General features: G+C 36.9%; 1 protein-coding gene across 1 annotated transcript; it reads right to left on the bottom strand.

Annotated features, from left to right (window-relative positions):
* Window positions 1–4178: 4178 nt before the first annotated feature.
* LOC117323523 (mitochondrial amidoxime-reducing component 1-like) lies at window positions 4179–16098 on the bottom strand. Its single transcript, XM_033878791.1, has 8 exons — window positions 15975–16098; window positions 14513–14751; window positions 12762–12938; window positions 11878–12052; window positions 6467–6607; window positions 6197–6258; window positions 5186–5260; window positions 4179–4487 (listed from the first exon to the last, which is right to left on the bottom strand). Exons 2-8 carry the CDS (start codon window positions 14743–14745, stop codon window positions 4376–4378), a joined length of 975 nt encoding a protein of 324 aa, XP_033734682.1. The 5' UTR covers window positions 14746–14751; window positions 15975–16098; the 3' UTR covers window positions 4179–4375.
* Window positions 16099–17693: the final 1595 nt, after the last annotated feature.

The raw sequence follows: 17693 nt of genomic DNA, 5'->3' as shown, positions 1-17693 counted from the left end.
GATTTTATTGTATGTAAACTAACTCTGGCACTAAGGATGAACTCATCTATTCGACCAAGGATAGGTGTTACTAACTGCGATAATATGAAGAAATATCAAAAGTCACAAACTGTTATAGAAACAGCATACCGTTATGTATAGTATCTAGAAGGACATTAAACTTACGTAATCGCATAACACATAAAGACGACAGCGCTGTGGGTTGTGTACGTGGAAGTGTTTTTGTATCTATTTCCCCCTAGCATCCAACCTTTTAATCTTAACGCTATTATCCATATCAAGAGAGATAACTCCATGTATATAATGCCATGTGGGATTGACCACAGCATCAGCACAGTTACTCTACAAAATACACCACACTGACAACACAAAGATAGAAAATATAAAACATTGACAAAACAAAGATATAAAATATAAAATATTGACAATACAACAATGTAAAACAAAAACCCTTAAAACATGGCGACAACACAAAGTTATAAAATATAAAACAGCGACAACCCAAATTATAATAAGCGTATGCCATAGCAACTATACATTTTACAAATACAACATAACTATTATTGGTTTTTTATACTCTTCATGAAGGGTCCTTCAGAGGTTATTACAGGGCATAGCGTCAACACCAATATACTATATACAGATGTGAACGAAAATACTTATTCTAGCTCAAGATTGATCAAACTAGTTCAAACTATTAACATAATATAGATTTTTATAGATATCAATTAATATATACAGGAATAAGACCAAGTGTTTCGGAAGGGCAAGCGTAAGTAAATAGCGAGGTAAACTGCTAATGATTAGGAGTATAGTGTGCCCTTGATTTAAAGTTCCTAAGGTTGATACGATAAACATTTCAATGAAGGTTTTGTTATTTAAAGACAGGGGCACAGTTTGTTCCTATGGGTATGCCAATAGTCTGCTGGAAGATCGTGTCACCAACATTAATAAAGATGTTTCAATAAAACATCAACCTTTATCTTTCATCCTCGATGTATTTCATCCTGGCTTAGTCGAATGTTTAATGAAGTACATTTGTATGTTAGAGTATAGTTAGTTCTATTAAATCCACATTCCATTAATTCCTTTTCTGCGTTACAAACCATCACGATACAACTGCAACACTGACTTAATAATACAAAAATTGTTGTAAGAAATGGATAATAAACGTTGTCTATAAGGATTTTGTTTTAATCGAATAACCCTATAAATGAGATTAAATATCATATAACGTCAACACAATGTTAAAAACATAACATCAGCTCATTTTTTTTTTAAATATCAATAAATAGCATAACTCAAATTAAGGACGCATGAAAGTCAGGTTTAACCGGAAGTAGGACATTCTTCAAAATGAAATTAATGTTAACGTAATATCCTAGATTTTTTTCATTTCTATATCATTTTTATTAGTTTGTTGTACATAATAACCCGACATGGACCGCTTAATGTGACATTTTGTAAGCTTTTGTGGACTACAATTTGTAGCGACGTAGGTAACATTGGTGTTTTCAATGTTTTTCCCGTCGCTAAGAAAACTTTCCTCGAGTACAGTATGTATCATGGATCAAGGTATCCAGTAGACTTGAACCAAAGTTAGCAAGAAACACCCAAAGAATCATAGGTGAGAAATACCGAATCCTGTTTTTTAATAATCGTATAAAAAAGGAAATTAATATTAAAAAAAAACAAGAGGCCCATGGGCCTTAACGGTCACCTGAGATTTGAAATATTTCAGTTAATTTAATTTACCCTTTTTGGCCCCGCCCATCAGCCCTCAGGGGTCAGTCAGGGCCAACATATGCATATTATCAAGCTTTCGTCCCATGCTGAAAATGTTAACCAAGTTAGAATGAATTCCAATAGAAATCAAACAAATCAGTCAAAAATGTAATTTCCCTATATAAACTATAGTAAAATTTAACCCCTCCCCAGGGGCAAACTTATGACCCCCGGGTCATTAAATTAATAAATTTTAGTAGAGCACCTTAAGACCCTTCCAACTATGAAGAGTATTTGATTCTACCTTATTTCGGTCTTTAGAAGAAGATTTTTGAAATTTCAGCCAATTTGACCATTTTTAGCCTCGCCCATCAGCCCCTCCGGGTCAATCAGGGCCAACATGGGTATACCCTCAAACTGCCATCCCAAGCTGATAATGTTAACCAAATTAGAATGAATTCCAATAGAAATCAAACAAATTATAGTCAAAAATTTGATTTCCCTATATAAACTATAGTAAAGTTTACCCCTTCCCCAGGGGCAAACTTGAGACCCCAGGGTCATGAAATTCACAATTTTAGTAAAGCATCTTAAGACCCTTCAAACTATAAAGAGTATTTGATTCCAACTTATTTCGGTCTTGAGAAGAAGATTTTTTAAATTTCAGTCAATTTGGCCCTTTTTAGCCCCGCCCATCAGCCCCTGGGGGTCAGTCAGGGCCAACATGTGCATGCCATCAAACTGTCATCCCATGCTGATAATGTTAACCAAATTAGAATGAATTCCAATAGAAATAAAACAAATAAAAGTCAAAAATGTGATTTCCCTATATAAACTATAGTAAAGTTTGCCCCCTCCCCAGGGGCAAACGTGAGACCCCTGGGTCATGAAATTTACAATTTTGGTAAAGCACCTTAAGACCCTTCCATCTATGAAGAGTGTTTGATTCCACCATATCTGAGAGTAGAGAAGAAGATTTTTGAAGTTTTAGTCAATTTGACCCTTTTTAGCCCCGCCCCTGAGGCCCCTGGGGGGTGGGGACCATATAATTTACAATTTTGGTTGACCTTTAGCCATAGAAGCTTCCTGCCAAATTTCATTGAATTTGGTTTAGGAGTTTTGGAGAAGAAGTCGAAAATGTAAATTGTTTACGGACGCACGACGCACGACGGACGACGCACGACGGACGACGGACGACGCACGACGACGGACAAAAGGGGATTAGAATAGGTCACTTGAGACTTTGTCTCAGGTGACCTAAAAACTACATATTTTTCAATCAGAAGCTATCCATATGTTAATTGGTATCTCTATCAAAGCAAAAGATTTTTCAAAAAAGACAAATATGAGAAGACAATCAGACATTGGTTAAAGCCTGTTGTTAGTATTAAGTAGTTTATATGCAATTTTATTTCGTAAAATAATTATCATCTCAGTATCATTATTTGTCGAAAATGAATATCGCATAGAGTAGAGTCTGACTTACGGAAAAACATACAGACATAGTTTCCATTATTACTGTTTAAAAACTACTCTTTAAAAAAACATTCCTACGATGTTTGTTGTCTGATTTTAATACATCCCGAAGTTAGGAATATAATACACAGCTTCAACCTTAATTTACAAACTGAAGAAGTCAAAATATATTAATCCTGGCATTATTTTGTAACGTTAAGGCTTCATATGACAATACGTTTACCTTCGAACTGATGTATTCAGCGGACACGAGATCGAGTTCAAATTAATTAATCATCAGTCAGTGCTCTAATACTTAAATAAAACTTTTCATCAAATATCGTTTTTTTATTTCCCTATGTGTGATTCCATGTCTGTCAGTGTAAAAATAATATAACATTTTAGGGATTTTTTCCCCTTCCAAGACAGATATTTATTTGGATTTTAGTACATATGAGTATTTTCCCCAAAACTAAGGATTTTCAATAAATAACACTACTGAAAACAGTCTCGAAAGTTATATGAATGATACTGATTAGGCTTTACACCTACATGGGGGTCACTTTATCTTAAAGAATGATCAACATGTTACCCCGACTGCTTGACTTGCAAGACTAGTTTGGAGATTCATTCCGCTTAAGTTGTAACATTTAGCGCCTGTTTTCATGCTGCCTCTTCCGTGGCCAACTTGTGTTTGTTTTCATATCATTCAATACTCAATAGACAAAGACAATATAACCACACAAAGATACCACATAGCCCTGTTACATTATTAAACAGGATTTAAAGGGAATAAACAAAATATCACTGCCTCTTATCGTAGGATTCGTGTTATCGTATACATAGCGAATGCAACTTTAGATACAGAAACCGGGAAGATCACATTTAAACTATATGAATACACACACACACACACACACACACACACACCCGCACCCACCCACACACACACACACACACACACACATATATATATATATATATAACACAAAAACACATTAAAATTGCACATGTATATTTAATTTTCATACATTTTAATCGCTGAACTATGATAACTGAATATTTTATCATCATTCATCCATATATTTGTAGTAATAATCATTCTGTTTTATTATAGCTATTGTAAACTGTGATGAACAGTTTATATCAAGCCATGATTCTTCCGATAACACATTTTTTCAGTTCTCACATCTACCTATTTCCGGATGGCGTAAACGTCATCGCCGACATTGATCGTTCCTTCCACGTCCAACGCCAAGTAGATACCAATACAGGGTTTGCCACCATACTTCTGGAAAGACCGGATTCTGGATAATAGAAATATATGCTAATTTATTCCGACATGAAATATACTAGAATAAACTACGAATGATATTTACAGAAAGGGTATTAAAACATTTCACAAACTTTCCTTTAGAGCAGAGAAGCGGTCTCAAAAGAGAAAATCAATACATTTAAATCATTAACCTCCAATAACCACAATCTGCCCAACTCGGTTTGCAGCATTCCCTTATCGACGTTATACATACAGTGGGTGTAAACCGTTTGCAAGAAATAAACGCAAATGTTAAATTAATTGCTCCTTCACTATTCGTAAAACGATTTTACCCACATTTGATATTGTTCAGTTGCATAATTGCGCCCTTAAAAATGAGAAATCTAAGATATAGACAGTGACAGCTCACACAGTCACAAACTATCCAACGACACCACTTCTACGTAATCAAAACCTCTTAATTACGTATTAATAATAGCGATTTTGTCAACCCTTTTTCTAGGTCTCAAGGCAGATTTTGTTATTCCACCTAAACTATTTTATATCATACTGTATATAAATTATTCTTTAAAGCTATAAATTGCTTTCCTTCCGTACTCGTAAAGCGTATTTGTTCAAATTTTACATTGATCACTTGCATCTGACATTGGTAGTGATGGATATGGATTTATTATTTCACCAGATTGTCTACCTTAATTATACAGGTAAATTCCACAAATTTATACTCACTTTCTCAGAGTAGTAAACGGTTCCTTATCCTTCGAATGTTTGCCCTCATCTTGTACAACGTTGATTTGATTGCATCTGCAGTACAATAATGAAAATAAAATAGTATGCAGCTTCATAAACAATCTGATCTACGGCCTACTGGCCAACATACAATAAAGCATGCATAACATCCACCAGAAAACTAAGTAACCTCAAATTTATTTATTTTTAACACCAACCATCGACCTAGGGGCCACATTTTTAAGATGTAAAATCAAAAACTCACTGCAATACTGAACCGGGAGGATTTTTTTCACATATGAAGTGGTTGATACATGGAATTGTCTCTCGATGCCTGTTGTAAATGCTCAATCAATTTTTCAAAAAAAGAAAACAACTTGTGGATGATCACTTCAAGGATGTAATATATGATTATTTTCTTTTATATAATTATGCTAAAACATTGCAATTTGTGAAATATTTACTGATATGGACAGGACACAGTGGCTGTAAGCATGCGTCCATTAACTTCAATTAAAATTCCATTATCCAGGATTATCTCCCTTGGAGGCTTCAATTCTGGTGGAGATTATGCATGCACTTTTGTATGTTGACGAGAAGTGCTTTCTTTTGTTTCAGGTCAGCCATAATGACATTTTAATAATTCCGAGGACAAGAGAGGTAATTTGTTTGTCCTATATTCAGTAACCTGACGACAACCGGCTATAATCCAATGAAACACGAAAAGTATATTCCCTTTTTTATCTAACACCTTATCAATTAGATAAAGATTAACGTAATGACATATAAAAGTGTTTATATACAAAATTATATATACCTATGTATGCTGTATAAAGATGGCTTATTGAAAATGATTTTGATACAATACAGTATTTATTATTATATAATACATTTGTATATTATGTCATTTTATATCATATAATATTATATTATGTATGCCGATACTTTAATGTACTGACACGTGTAAGTCTATATATGTAAATATGAGATATTACGGAAAGATTGACAAACCTGGAGCACATGTCTATCATTCTAAAGGAGGCTGTGCCGATCTTTACTGCCTCCCACTGGTCCTGTTATATATATAACAGAGAAATGGACATTTAAAAAGTAAACAACTGTTGGTAAGTAAGAACATCTCCTTTGACCTCAGTTATATTGTCAATTAAGATACATATATGACAAACGTCACCACTCTACAAATGTATAGGAAGAATTCATAAAAATACCATATCCTAATCGCTCCAGAAAACGTCTGCTCGCAAAAATAACAAAACTTACCTCCTGGAAAGCTGGCGATCCTTCCATCATTATGCTTGGACGGAAGTTGTTAATTTTCGCTGGCGAGTCTAGTTCAGCGTTAAGCACAGCAAGACTTTCCTTGGTCATCATCATGTAGGCAGAGTAATTTGAGAATGCCATCTGTTCGGAATTAAACATTTTATCAAAACATTATAAATATGTGTCGATATCAAAAAATGGTGGCAATAACAATGAAAAAAAGCCTACCTATATTGGCATTAGACTTAAATCATGGTAAGGTCAAGGAGTATGGCGCTATGTAGGCTGTAATATGACACAATATGGCGCTATGTAACCTGTAGTAAAGCACAAGGTGGCGCTATGTAACCTGTAGTATGACACAAGATGGCGCTATGTAACCTGTAATATGACACAAGGTGGCGTTATGTAACATTTAGTATGACACAAGGTGGCGCTATGTAACATGTAGTATGACACAAGGTGGCGCTATATAACCTGTAGTATGACACAAGATGGCGCTATGTAACCTGTAGTATGACACAAGGTGGCGCTATGGAACCTGTAGTATGACACAAGATGGCGTTATGTAACATGTAGTATGACACAAGGTGGTGCTATGTAACCTGAAGTATGACAATATTGCGCTATGCAACTTGTAGTATGACACAATATGGCGCTATGTAACCTGTAGTATGACACAAGGTGGCGCTATGTAACCTGTAGTATGACACAAGGTGGCGTTATGTAACCTTTAGTATTACACAAGGTGGCGCTATTTAACCTGTAGTACGATACAAGGTGGCGTTATGTAACCTGTAGTATGACACAAGGTGGCGCTATGTAACCTGTAGTATGACAATATTGCGCTATGTAACTTGTAGTATGACACAAGGTGGCGCTATGTTACCTGTAGTATGACAATATGGCGCTATGTAACTTGTAGTATGACACAATATGGCGCTATGTAACCTGTAGTATGACACAAGGTGGCGCTATGTAACCTGTAGTATGACACAAGGTGGCGTTATGTAACCTTTAGTATTACACAAGGTGGCGCTATGTAACCAGTAGTATGATACAAGGTGGCGTTATGTAACCTGTAGTATGACACAAGGTGGCGCTATGTAACCTGTAGTATGGCAATATTGCGCTATGTAACTTGTAGTATGACACAAGGTGGCGCTATGTAACCTGTAGTATGACAATATGGCGCTATGTAACCTGTAGTATGACACAAGGTGGCGCAATGTAACCTGTAGTATGACACAAGGTGGCGTTATGTAACCTTTAGTATTACACAAGGTGGCGCTATGTAACGTGTAGTATGATACAAGGTGGCGTTATGTAACCTGTAGTATGACACAAGGTAGCGCTATGTAACCTGTAGTATGACACAAGGTGGCGCTATGTAACCTGTAGTATGACACAAGGTGGCGTTATGTAACCTGTAGTATGACAATATTGCGCTATGTAACTTGTAGTATGACACAAGGTGGCGCTATGTAACCTGTAGTATGACAATATGGCGCTATGTAACCTGTAGTATGACACAAGGTGGCGTTACGTAACATGTAGTATGACAATATGGCGCTATGTAACCTGTAGTATGACACAAGGTGGCGCTATGTAACCTGTAATATGACACAAGGTGGCGCTATTTAACCAGTAGTATGACACAAGATGGCGCTATGTAACCTGTAATATGACACAAGGTGGCGTTATGTAACATTTAGTATGACACAAGGTGGCGCTATGTAACCTGTAGTATGACAATATGGCGCTATGTAACCTGTAGTATGACACAAGGTGGCGTTATGTAACCTGTAGTATGACAATATTGCGCTATGTAACTTGTAGTATGACACAAGGTGGCGCTATGTAACCTGTAGTATGACAATATGGCGCTATGTAACCTGTAGTATGACACAAGGTGGCGTTACGTAACATGTAGTATGACAATATGGCGCTATGTAACCTGTAGTATGACACAAGGTGGCGCTATGTAACCTGTAATATGACACAAGGTGGCGCTATTTAACCAGTAGTATGACACAAGATGGCGCTATGTAACCTGTAATATGACACAAGGTGGCGTTATGTAACATTAAGTATGACACAAGGTGGCGCTATGTAACCTGTAGTATGGCAATATGGCGCTAAGTAACCTGTAGTATGACACAAGGTGGCGTTATGTAACCTGTAGTATGACACAAGGTGGCGCTATGTAACCTGTAGTATGACATAAGATGGCGTTATGTAACATGTAGTATGACACAATTCAGCGCTATGTTACCTGTAGTATGACACAAGGTTGCGTTATGTAACCTGTAGTATGACACAAGGTGGCGCTATGTAGCATGTAGTATGACACAAGGTGGCGCTATGTAACCTGAAGTATGACACAAGGTGGCGCTATGTAACTTGTAGTATGACACAAGGTGGCGCTATGTAACCTGTAGTATGACAATATGGCGCTATGTAACCTGTAGTATGACACAATATGGCGCTATGTAACCTGTAGTATGACACAAGGTGGCGCTTTGTAACCTGTAGTATGATACAAGGTGGCGCTATGTAACCTTTAGTATTACACAAGGTGGCGCTATGTAACCTGTAGTATGATACAAGGTGGCGTTATGTAACCTGTAGTATGACACAAGGTGGCGCTATGTAACCTGTAGTATGACAATATGGCGCTATGTAACTTGTAGTATGACACAAGGTGGCGCTATGTAACCTGTAGTATGACAATATGGCGCTATGTAACCTGTAGTATGACACAAGGTGGCGCTATGTAACCTGTAGTATGACACAAGGTGGCGTTATGTAACCTTTAGTATTACACAAGGTGGCGCTATGTAACCTGTAGTATGATACAAGGTGGCGTTATGTAACCTGTAGTATGACACAAGGTGGCGCTATGTAACCTGTAGTATGACACAAGGTGGCGCTATGTAACCTGTAGTATGACACAAGGTGGCGTTATGTAACCTGTAGTATGACAATATTGCGCTATGTAACTTGTAGTATGACACAAGGTGGCGCTATGTAACCTGTAGTATGACAATATGGCGTTATGTAACCTGTAGTATGACACAAGGTGGCGTTATGTAACATGTAGTATGACAATATGGCGCTATGTAACCTGTAGTATGACACAATGTGGCGCTATGTAACCTGTAATATGACACAAGGTGGCGCTATTTAACCAGTAGTATGACACAAGATGGCGCTATGTAACCTGTAATATGACACAAGGTGGCGTTATGTAACATTTAGTATGACACAAGGTGGCGCTATGTAACCTGTAGTATGACAATATGGCGCTAAGTAACCTGTAGTATGACACAAGGTGACGTTATGTAACCTGTAGTATGACACAAGGTGGCGCTATGTAACCTGTAGTATGCCACAAGATGGCGTTATGTAACATGTAGTATGACACAATTCAGCGCTATGTTACCTGTAGTATGACACAAGGTTGCGTTATGTAACCTGTAGTATGACACAAGGTGGCGTTATGTAACATATAGTATGACACAAGGTGGCGCTATGTAACCTGAAGTATGACACAAGGTGGCGCTATGTAACCTGTGGTATAACACAAGGTGGCGCTATGTAACCTTAAGTATGACAATATTGCGCTATGTAACTTGTAGTATGACACAAGGTGGCGCTATGTAACCTGTAGTATGACAATATGGCGCTATGTAACTTGTAGTATGACACAATATGGCGCTATGTAACCTGTAGTATGACACAAGGTGGCGCTATGTAACCTGTAGTATGACACAAGGTGGCGTTATGTAACCTTTAGTATTACACAAGGTGGTGCTATGTAACCTGTAGTATGATACAAGGTGGCGCTATGTAACCTTTAGTATGACACAAGGTGGCGCTATGTAACCTGTAGTATGACACAAGGTGGCGCTATGTAACCTGTAGTATGACACAAGGTGGCGCTATGTAACCTTAAGTATGACAATATTGCGCTATGTAACTTGTAGTATGACACAAGGTGGCGCTATGTAACCTGTAGTATGACAATATGGCGCTATGTAACTTGTAGTATGACACAATATGGCGCTATGTAACCTGTAGTATGACACAAGGTGGCGCTATGTAACCTGTAGTATGACACAAGGTGGCGTTATGTAACCTTTAGTATTACACAAGGTGGCGCTATGTAACCTGTATTATCACACAAGTTGGCACTATGTAACCTGTTGTTTCACACAAGGGGCCGCGGTGGCCGAGTGGTTAAGGTGTCCCGACACTCAACACTAGCCCTCCACCTCTGGGTTGCGAGTTCGAAACCTACGTGGGGCAGTTGCCAGGTACTGACCGTAGGCCGGTGGTTTTTCTCCGGGTACTCCGGCTTTCCTCCACCTCCAAAACCTGGCACGTCCTTAAATGACCCTGGCTGTTAATAGGACGTTAAACAAAAAAAAAACAAAAAAAAAAACAAAAAGTTTCACACAACCTGTTGCTATATATAATCTTCAGTATCATACGTAGCGTTATTTAATCTGCAATATCAAAGTAGTTTATAAGATTGTTTGAGGAGTCTATATACGACCTTGAGGAGTCTATATACGACCTGGAGGAGTCTATATACGGCCTTTAGGAGTCTATGTGTGACATTGATGAACCTGTAGATACGTAGGCCTCCGAGGAACCTATATAATGACCTTGAGGAGCCTATTTAACCTTGTGAAACCTATGCGACCTTGAGTCAACCTTGTTGGGACATCCCATCAGATACGTTGGGAAGACCAGTGAAATCAGACCAGTGATGAAATTGTACCTGTTAAAGACATTCGCGCGTGTTAAATTTAAAACTACTTGCAATTGGACTCTAGGCTAATTCTGTAATTTAAAGTACATAACGTAGGTGTAAGTATCTTTAGGTGTGTGTGAGAGAAACCTGCAAGATTAACGATTATGCATTTCATGTTTGTTTTGTTGTGTTTAGTTTGTAAATAAATGTACATAGTTTGTTATTTTGGGATTTGTCAATTGTTAAAACAAGGACGACGTCAAATTACGTTCCCAAACCTCGTGACACTGGGTTAATCACCCCGTGAACAGCAAGTGTAATTTCTTGGCGGGGTCTCCTTGGAGTAGTTGGTGACTACCTCACTGAACAACATACGGGAGGCCAGTCGCATGCCATCAGGAGCAATGAGGATAAAGTGCCTTGCCCAAGGAAACAACCACGTCAGGACAGGCTCGTCCGTTTTTCAGCTTCACGGGAAACACAAACCTGCATGGTTAGGGAGCGTCGAACCTAACACCTCGGATCTTCCCCTGAGGTTACGTGGCCGGCGTTCTAATTATACAATATCAAAGACCAGGACTAGAGTAATGAAACTTGATTGTGACTATGCACTTACGCAAGACTTCATTTAACCGTTGATCAAACTAACCTGGTCTCCAGGTTTAGGATAATGGTCCCATGGATGTTTGAAATTGATTGATTCCCGTTTTTGCAGCTCAGGATGAGAGTAGTTCAGTCTGACTCCCTTCCTTCCCGTGTGTCTGACAAACCAATCTGCAGCTTCATCACCACAATCCAGCGTATCTATGGCGCTCGGGCCGGTGCTGTAAAAATGGATCAGAACAATTTATCTTGCTAATCAAGGGAAGCTTACAGCTATAGAGATGTAACCGTTACTCCTTAAAGGAATGGCGGATAAGTGTCATCAATGAGCTAAACTGAGTTTTCAACTTCACTAAGACTGTGAGTCTGTATGATAAGCGTGATAATTCATCAGATAGTAGCATGCCTTCTTCCCCTATCTACTGTGTTTTCGGGTGTCAGTTGATTCGATATTCAGGGATGTAATCCCATTGTCACGATAACTGACCGAGGATTTGTGGTGGAGATCATGTCCCATTTTGAAATACAATGCATTCTATTTCATTGTGCGATATAAAGTAACACGTGGATGGTTCCTATTGATATGCCTTACGATTCCCTTGTGTACATCCTGATACCCATTTATAAATGTGAATAAATCCGAATTCGACCAAGGTTTTTTGTATTGCAAGTGTCACCGATGAAACAGAAGACGCTTAGCCTTCTGGAACACTTGGTCATTATTTCTTTGCACTTTTTCAAGGCTCTCCGTGATTTTTTTTTTCATATTACACACTTTTTATCAAATTTTTCGCTGTTCTTTCAAAAAACATTTTTATCAAATTTTTCGCTGTTCTTTCAAAAAACAATGTGTTTCAGATTAATGGTGGTGCCACATTTTCATGATATAATGGATCAATTGTTATATGACAAAATGCGGTATCGGCTTACCCAATATGGCGGATCATTGCCGTGTCGAGTTTGGGGTTGAGTGGGACCAAGAGAGGTTCCATTCCCGGGGCTGTCATCTCCACTGTATCTTCGAGCAGCTTGACACTCACTAGGGTAAGTTTCGGCTCCCTATTGGCGTTTATCCAGTCGTTGCTTTTGCAGCTAAGAATCCAATGTCTGACGAAAGTTAAAAGTAAATGTCGCCCAGTCCATTCATGCATGAAATACAGGTGGTATGGAACAGTTCAAAATAACACTGCAATAAGATTTGATTTAACGTGATGACGTCACGGTTGACAACCCTGACGTCGTTTTTAATACTTCAGTCACTGGAGGTATACGTAAAATGTCAATATTCAGTTTGATTTGAACAACATTTTAAAGTATATATCCATTTAAATGTTGGTAACTGAAAATGGGCAAATCAAAGGCAATGTTTTAAAGATGTATGTCAATTGGTCATATAAGTTTGTATTTTCTTTTGACTTAATTTGCGTACAACAGTAATCCTGTCTTGTTTTATGCCAACACATTCAATATACCCATGTATATATACTGTAGATAGATATCGGAAAATTCCCTTTTATATTAAGAGTATAAATGGAAGCCAACATAGTTACGGTCACATCAGGCTGTGGTATGATGTGACAAATATTTTTTATATATTATATATGGTATACTATATACATATTATATATGGTATACTATATACATATTATATATGGTATACTATATACATATTATATATGGTATACTATATATACATTATATATACAAATTTATTCCATTCGTTTAATACCCGTCTGATAAGCATCAGTTTTTATTTCTCTCCCAAAAAAATATGTACACTATATCACCAACTATGAAAGTATACAACAAAGTATCTAATTTGTTAACAACCTATTTATTTCATCAACAATGTACCTATTATTAAACCTAATCTTTATGAGGTTATAGATATGTGTTGGTAGTATAACTTCGTTGCCAGGTAATAGTTAAGAAACTTCGTACAACATCGCTACATTATTGGCGAAGGTTGTATTGCTTTATATATTTTAGATACTTTATAGATTTTATATACTTTATATATTTGATATACTTTATATACTTTACATTGTGGTAATTGGTAGTTATTATGATTTTCTAGGTCCGGAACGCTTTTTAACATACTATATAACGCTTCAAAGACTAGGCTCCTAGCAGTTGACAATGCCCAAACATTGTCAAAAAAAAAAAACATTTTCACAACCTTTTTTTCAAACTTGTGTGATTAAAATAGACAAAATCAAAATGGATCAATTTCAAGAATTATTGGTGAAAAAGTAGGCGAGTCATCGAGATAAACAAAACTTACATGTCCCGGATGACAAGGCGTTATCAATAAGTCAGTTGAAACCAACCTTATTTGTAACCATGAATATACCCGGATACGGATCTGTTTATGACATCACCCTGACGCAATTGTTTTGTGGACGATGAGGGACATATATAAATGTGTTCCCGACATCGCATTGACGCAATCTTACCATTTACATGGGCTGGGGTTGGGGTTGGGGTGTTGCTTGGTTAAAACTATAACATAATCACAATGGTAATGGTGGGCTGAGAGGTAAATGTTTAGGTATGGAAAGGTAAGGGTAGGGTTATGTGTTTGGGGTTAGGGTAGACGTATACAAACTTGTCTGTGACATCATATCTTCCCTGAGGGTTTATGTTTGGAGAGAAAGGGGTAAACTCCTGGTTATACAAACCTGTCGGTGACTCCATACTGGCGTAGTCCTATAGATGTACATTCGGCCGTTTTGACATCTAGACCCCGACACGACTTCACTGGGTAAAGTTGTAGACTAGACACTTTCCCGACCTTCTCGTAGACTTTGGGACGGCCTGAAGCCAGCCATGTCGTAAAGCCATACTTCAGCACAGAGGCACCGACAAGGCCAACAAAAGTGGACGTCGCATCATCTTGTAGAATTGACAACATGGTAACCTATAAAAGGGGAATGATCAAGGCACCAAGAACTGTTCTAGCGAATCGGCGTTACTTTTATGAAAGTTGTAAACCTACGTATGTTAAAAATATATTTCTAATTCTCCTGTTAAACCAGTATAGCTTATGTCAGTCTTGACACAATATTCATGCCGACGACTGATAACATTCTGATCGCCGCTACATTACGATTATAATGATATAAACAAATTCATACCAATTTACCTGAACATGACTACAAATATTACTTTTATTGTAAGCAGAATCTGTATAAGTAAATGATAATAATGCATACCTAAAATACTAATTCTTTGTTAAATTATAGTGTAGCATGTTTAGCATGACGCTTATCTTCATCATGATCCTCAAACGATAACAAGGCGTGCTAAGGCAACAATTTAACTCGATGTACACAACGTACATTACAATGGATAGGTGAATATACGAATTGGTTCACGTAAACCATGTAGGAAAAGAATTTCCGGGGATATCAAGACAGAGCTTTGAGATCAGTTTATATTATAGAAATACAAATTGACTTTAAATAATAGTGTAAGTCGGTTAATCTAGTATCGAGGATATGAATGAAACAAACACCTAATCTGTAGAAATACGATGTTCAGAGCTCTAAAATCGCGTGGTACACGGACGCGAACCTAAGTATGTACGAACGGACAGGTAAATATACGTAGTGAGCGACACAGCTATTTTGTTTAAAACCAACCTCACTTTTTATGGAATGTGTAACAAGTAGATAATTTATAACGAGATATATAAAAGCCTCACCGAATTCAAAGCATATCTATATTTGCACAGACCTAATGTTTTCGTGCAGGCTTGTGTTCTAGATTTTGATGGCGAAGTAATGAATGTTTTCTAATGTTGTCAAAAACTTAACATGTAAACATTGCGTGCACTTTATAATGATGTAATTTGAGAAGTATATCCGCCATTCAGGCATAGGTTGTGAATTGTTATAAGGTATAAAGCATTTACTCTTGGTATGAATCAAACATTGAGTGTATCGCCTGTTTAGCGATATATACACTATACACATGTATATATATGTTGAAAATAAAATAATGATATCACTTAACAAAGTAATACCGGTAATATATTTGACCATAATAACACTATATCTATTGCATCGTAACTAGCATATCAAGTTAAAGGGGGGAATATTTAAAAATAAGTAATTGGCGTATAAGAAGAGAGATACTCACCTACTGTTGGTCCGCTGGTATATAAAAGACCGTCAGTGGCCTCCAGTTCACTGACGAACGGGTCGCCGAGGAAAGGCCGTTAGTTTGCTGTCTGGTGGTGTACACGAGGCTTACAATGACCTATTTCTATGACGTTATCAAACTCGAGGGTTCACGTTAGTCAAGTTCTGGACAATTTCCTTCAATTGCGCACTGACTACATAATGTTTTTTCCATGAGAAACAACAGGCGTATTGGAACAGTAAGGTTTAATTCTTGATAAGCCAAGTTTCGTAAACTTCAAATTAGACATGATAAATTCATAATTGTTGTGCAGTTCACTTCAAAGCTAATATAGGTCTTTCTCGTGGATCCCAAATATTATACCCTTATTTCAGTATCCTGTATGTTAAATATTACCCTGTGTTCAACAGTTATTCACAAGATATTTATTAAACCAAGCTGCACTTTAGGTGGATATCTGTCACTAGTAAACTAGATTTACATTGTACGGTCTAGATTCTAACCTTGTACTATAACCGTCACACTCATTAAACTGCGAGTTCTTCTTATAAACAGTGAAATGGGTTTAATATATAGCGATATACGAGCTTCAGTCAGGGCCAATATGAGTATACCATCAAATTGTCATCTAATGCTGGTAATTCTAACCACATTAATCAAGTTTCTAAACTTGTTATTGTAATAGTACATTTCCATTTCAATAAAGAAATATAAAACATGCTTTAAAAAGTTTAGGTTGTATTAAATAATCACATGATGTTTAGTTACCCGACCGGGTTAAACATTCGACTGTAACGTGGATATACATACAAAGTTTAACTACGACTTAGCCTATTTGTGTGCATATGAATTTATATGTAGAGCTGTGCAGATATAGCTTTTTTTCTGTGAGTATATAATAAGATAAATCGTATATAGTATACGGGTATAGGGAAGCAACCGTACAAATATTGTATCTGTTCCAGAGGTATATAAATACGTCAGTTGTGGGTCATCTACAATATTACATACGTCCCTAACAATCAAGAATTGTCACAAATATGTTTATATTTTGAAGGGAGAACAATATGTTTTTATTTGTCCTACATATGTCGACCTTTGAACCTCATAATTTTATACTGTTTTTGTTCTGTTTACTTAAATATATTGTAAATACACATTTTGGCAGTTTTCAATCGTCGGCATTTTTTTCAGCTGGTCTGTGGGTGCGTTGTTTTGAAATACGATAAACTTTGAACAAAATAACGCTGAATATTACCTGTCACAGCCAATATGGATTGCATTTAAACATATTTTTATTTGTACACATAACGTAATTTTAAGAAAATTTCAGTTCAAAGTAAACCATAAATATTGTCTACCAATACACATCTATACCAATTTGGAATAAAGGATAAGAGGTGTACTTTCGGCAATGATGATGTATGAAGACTTGTATTTTAATGTGATTTGGAGATAATTTCCATACCTGCTTCATGAAATTGTAATATTGCAATTGAAATCGAAAAAAGGATGCCAATTTAGGTTGTTCTAGCAATTAATAAAGAAATTGTTGTGTTTTGATTATAAGACGCTCCATATTTGTGTGTGTGTGTGTGTGTGTGTGTGTGTGTGTGTTGATACTTTACTACCTTTCCTTTTATAGCAGGCGCTTCAGCATATTTCAAACGTCTGAGAGAAATAGAATATCTTTTCGACATTATAAATACAATGAAA

The sequence above is a fragment of the Pecten maximus genome, chromosome 3 (assembly GCF_902652985.1).
Source record: "Pecten maximus chromosome 3, xPecMax1.1, whole genome shotgun sequence".
Classification (NCBI taxonomy): Eukaryota; Metazoa; Mollusca; class Bivalvia; order Pectinida; family Pectinidae; genus Pecten; species Pecten maximus.
This window is presented reverse-complemented; position numbering and strand designations above follow the sequence as displayed.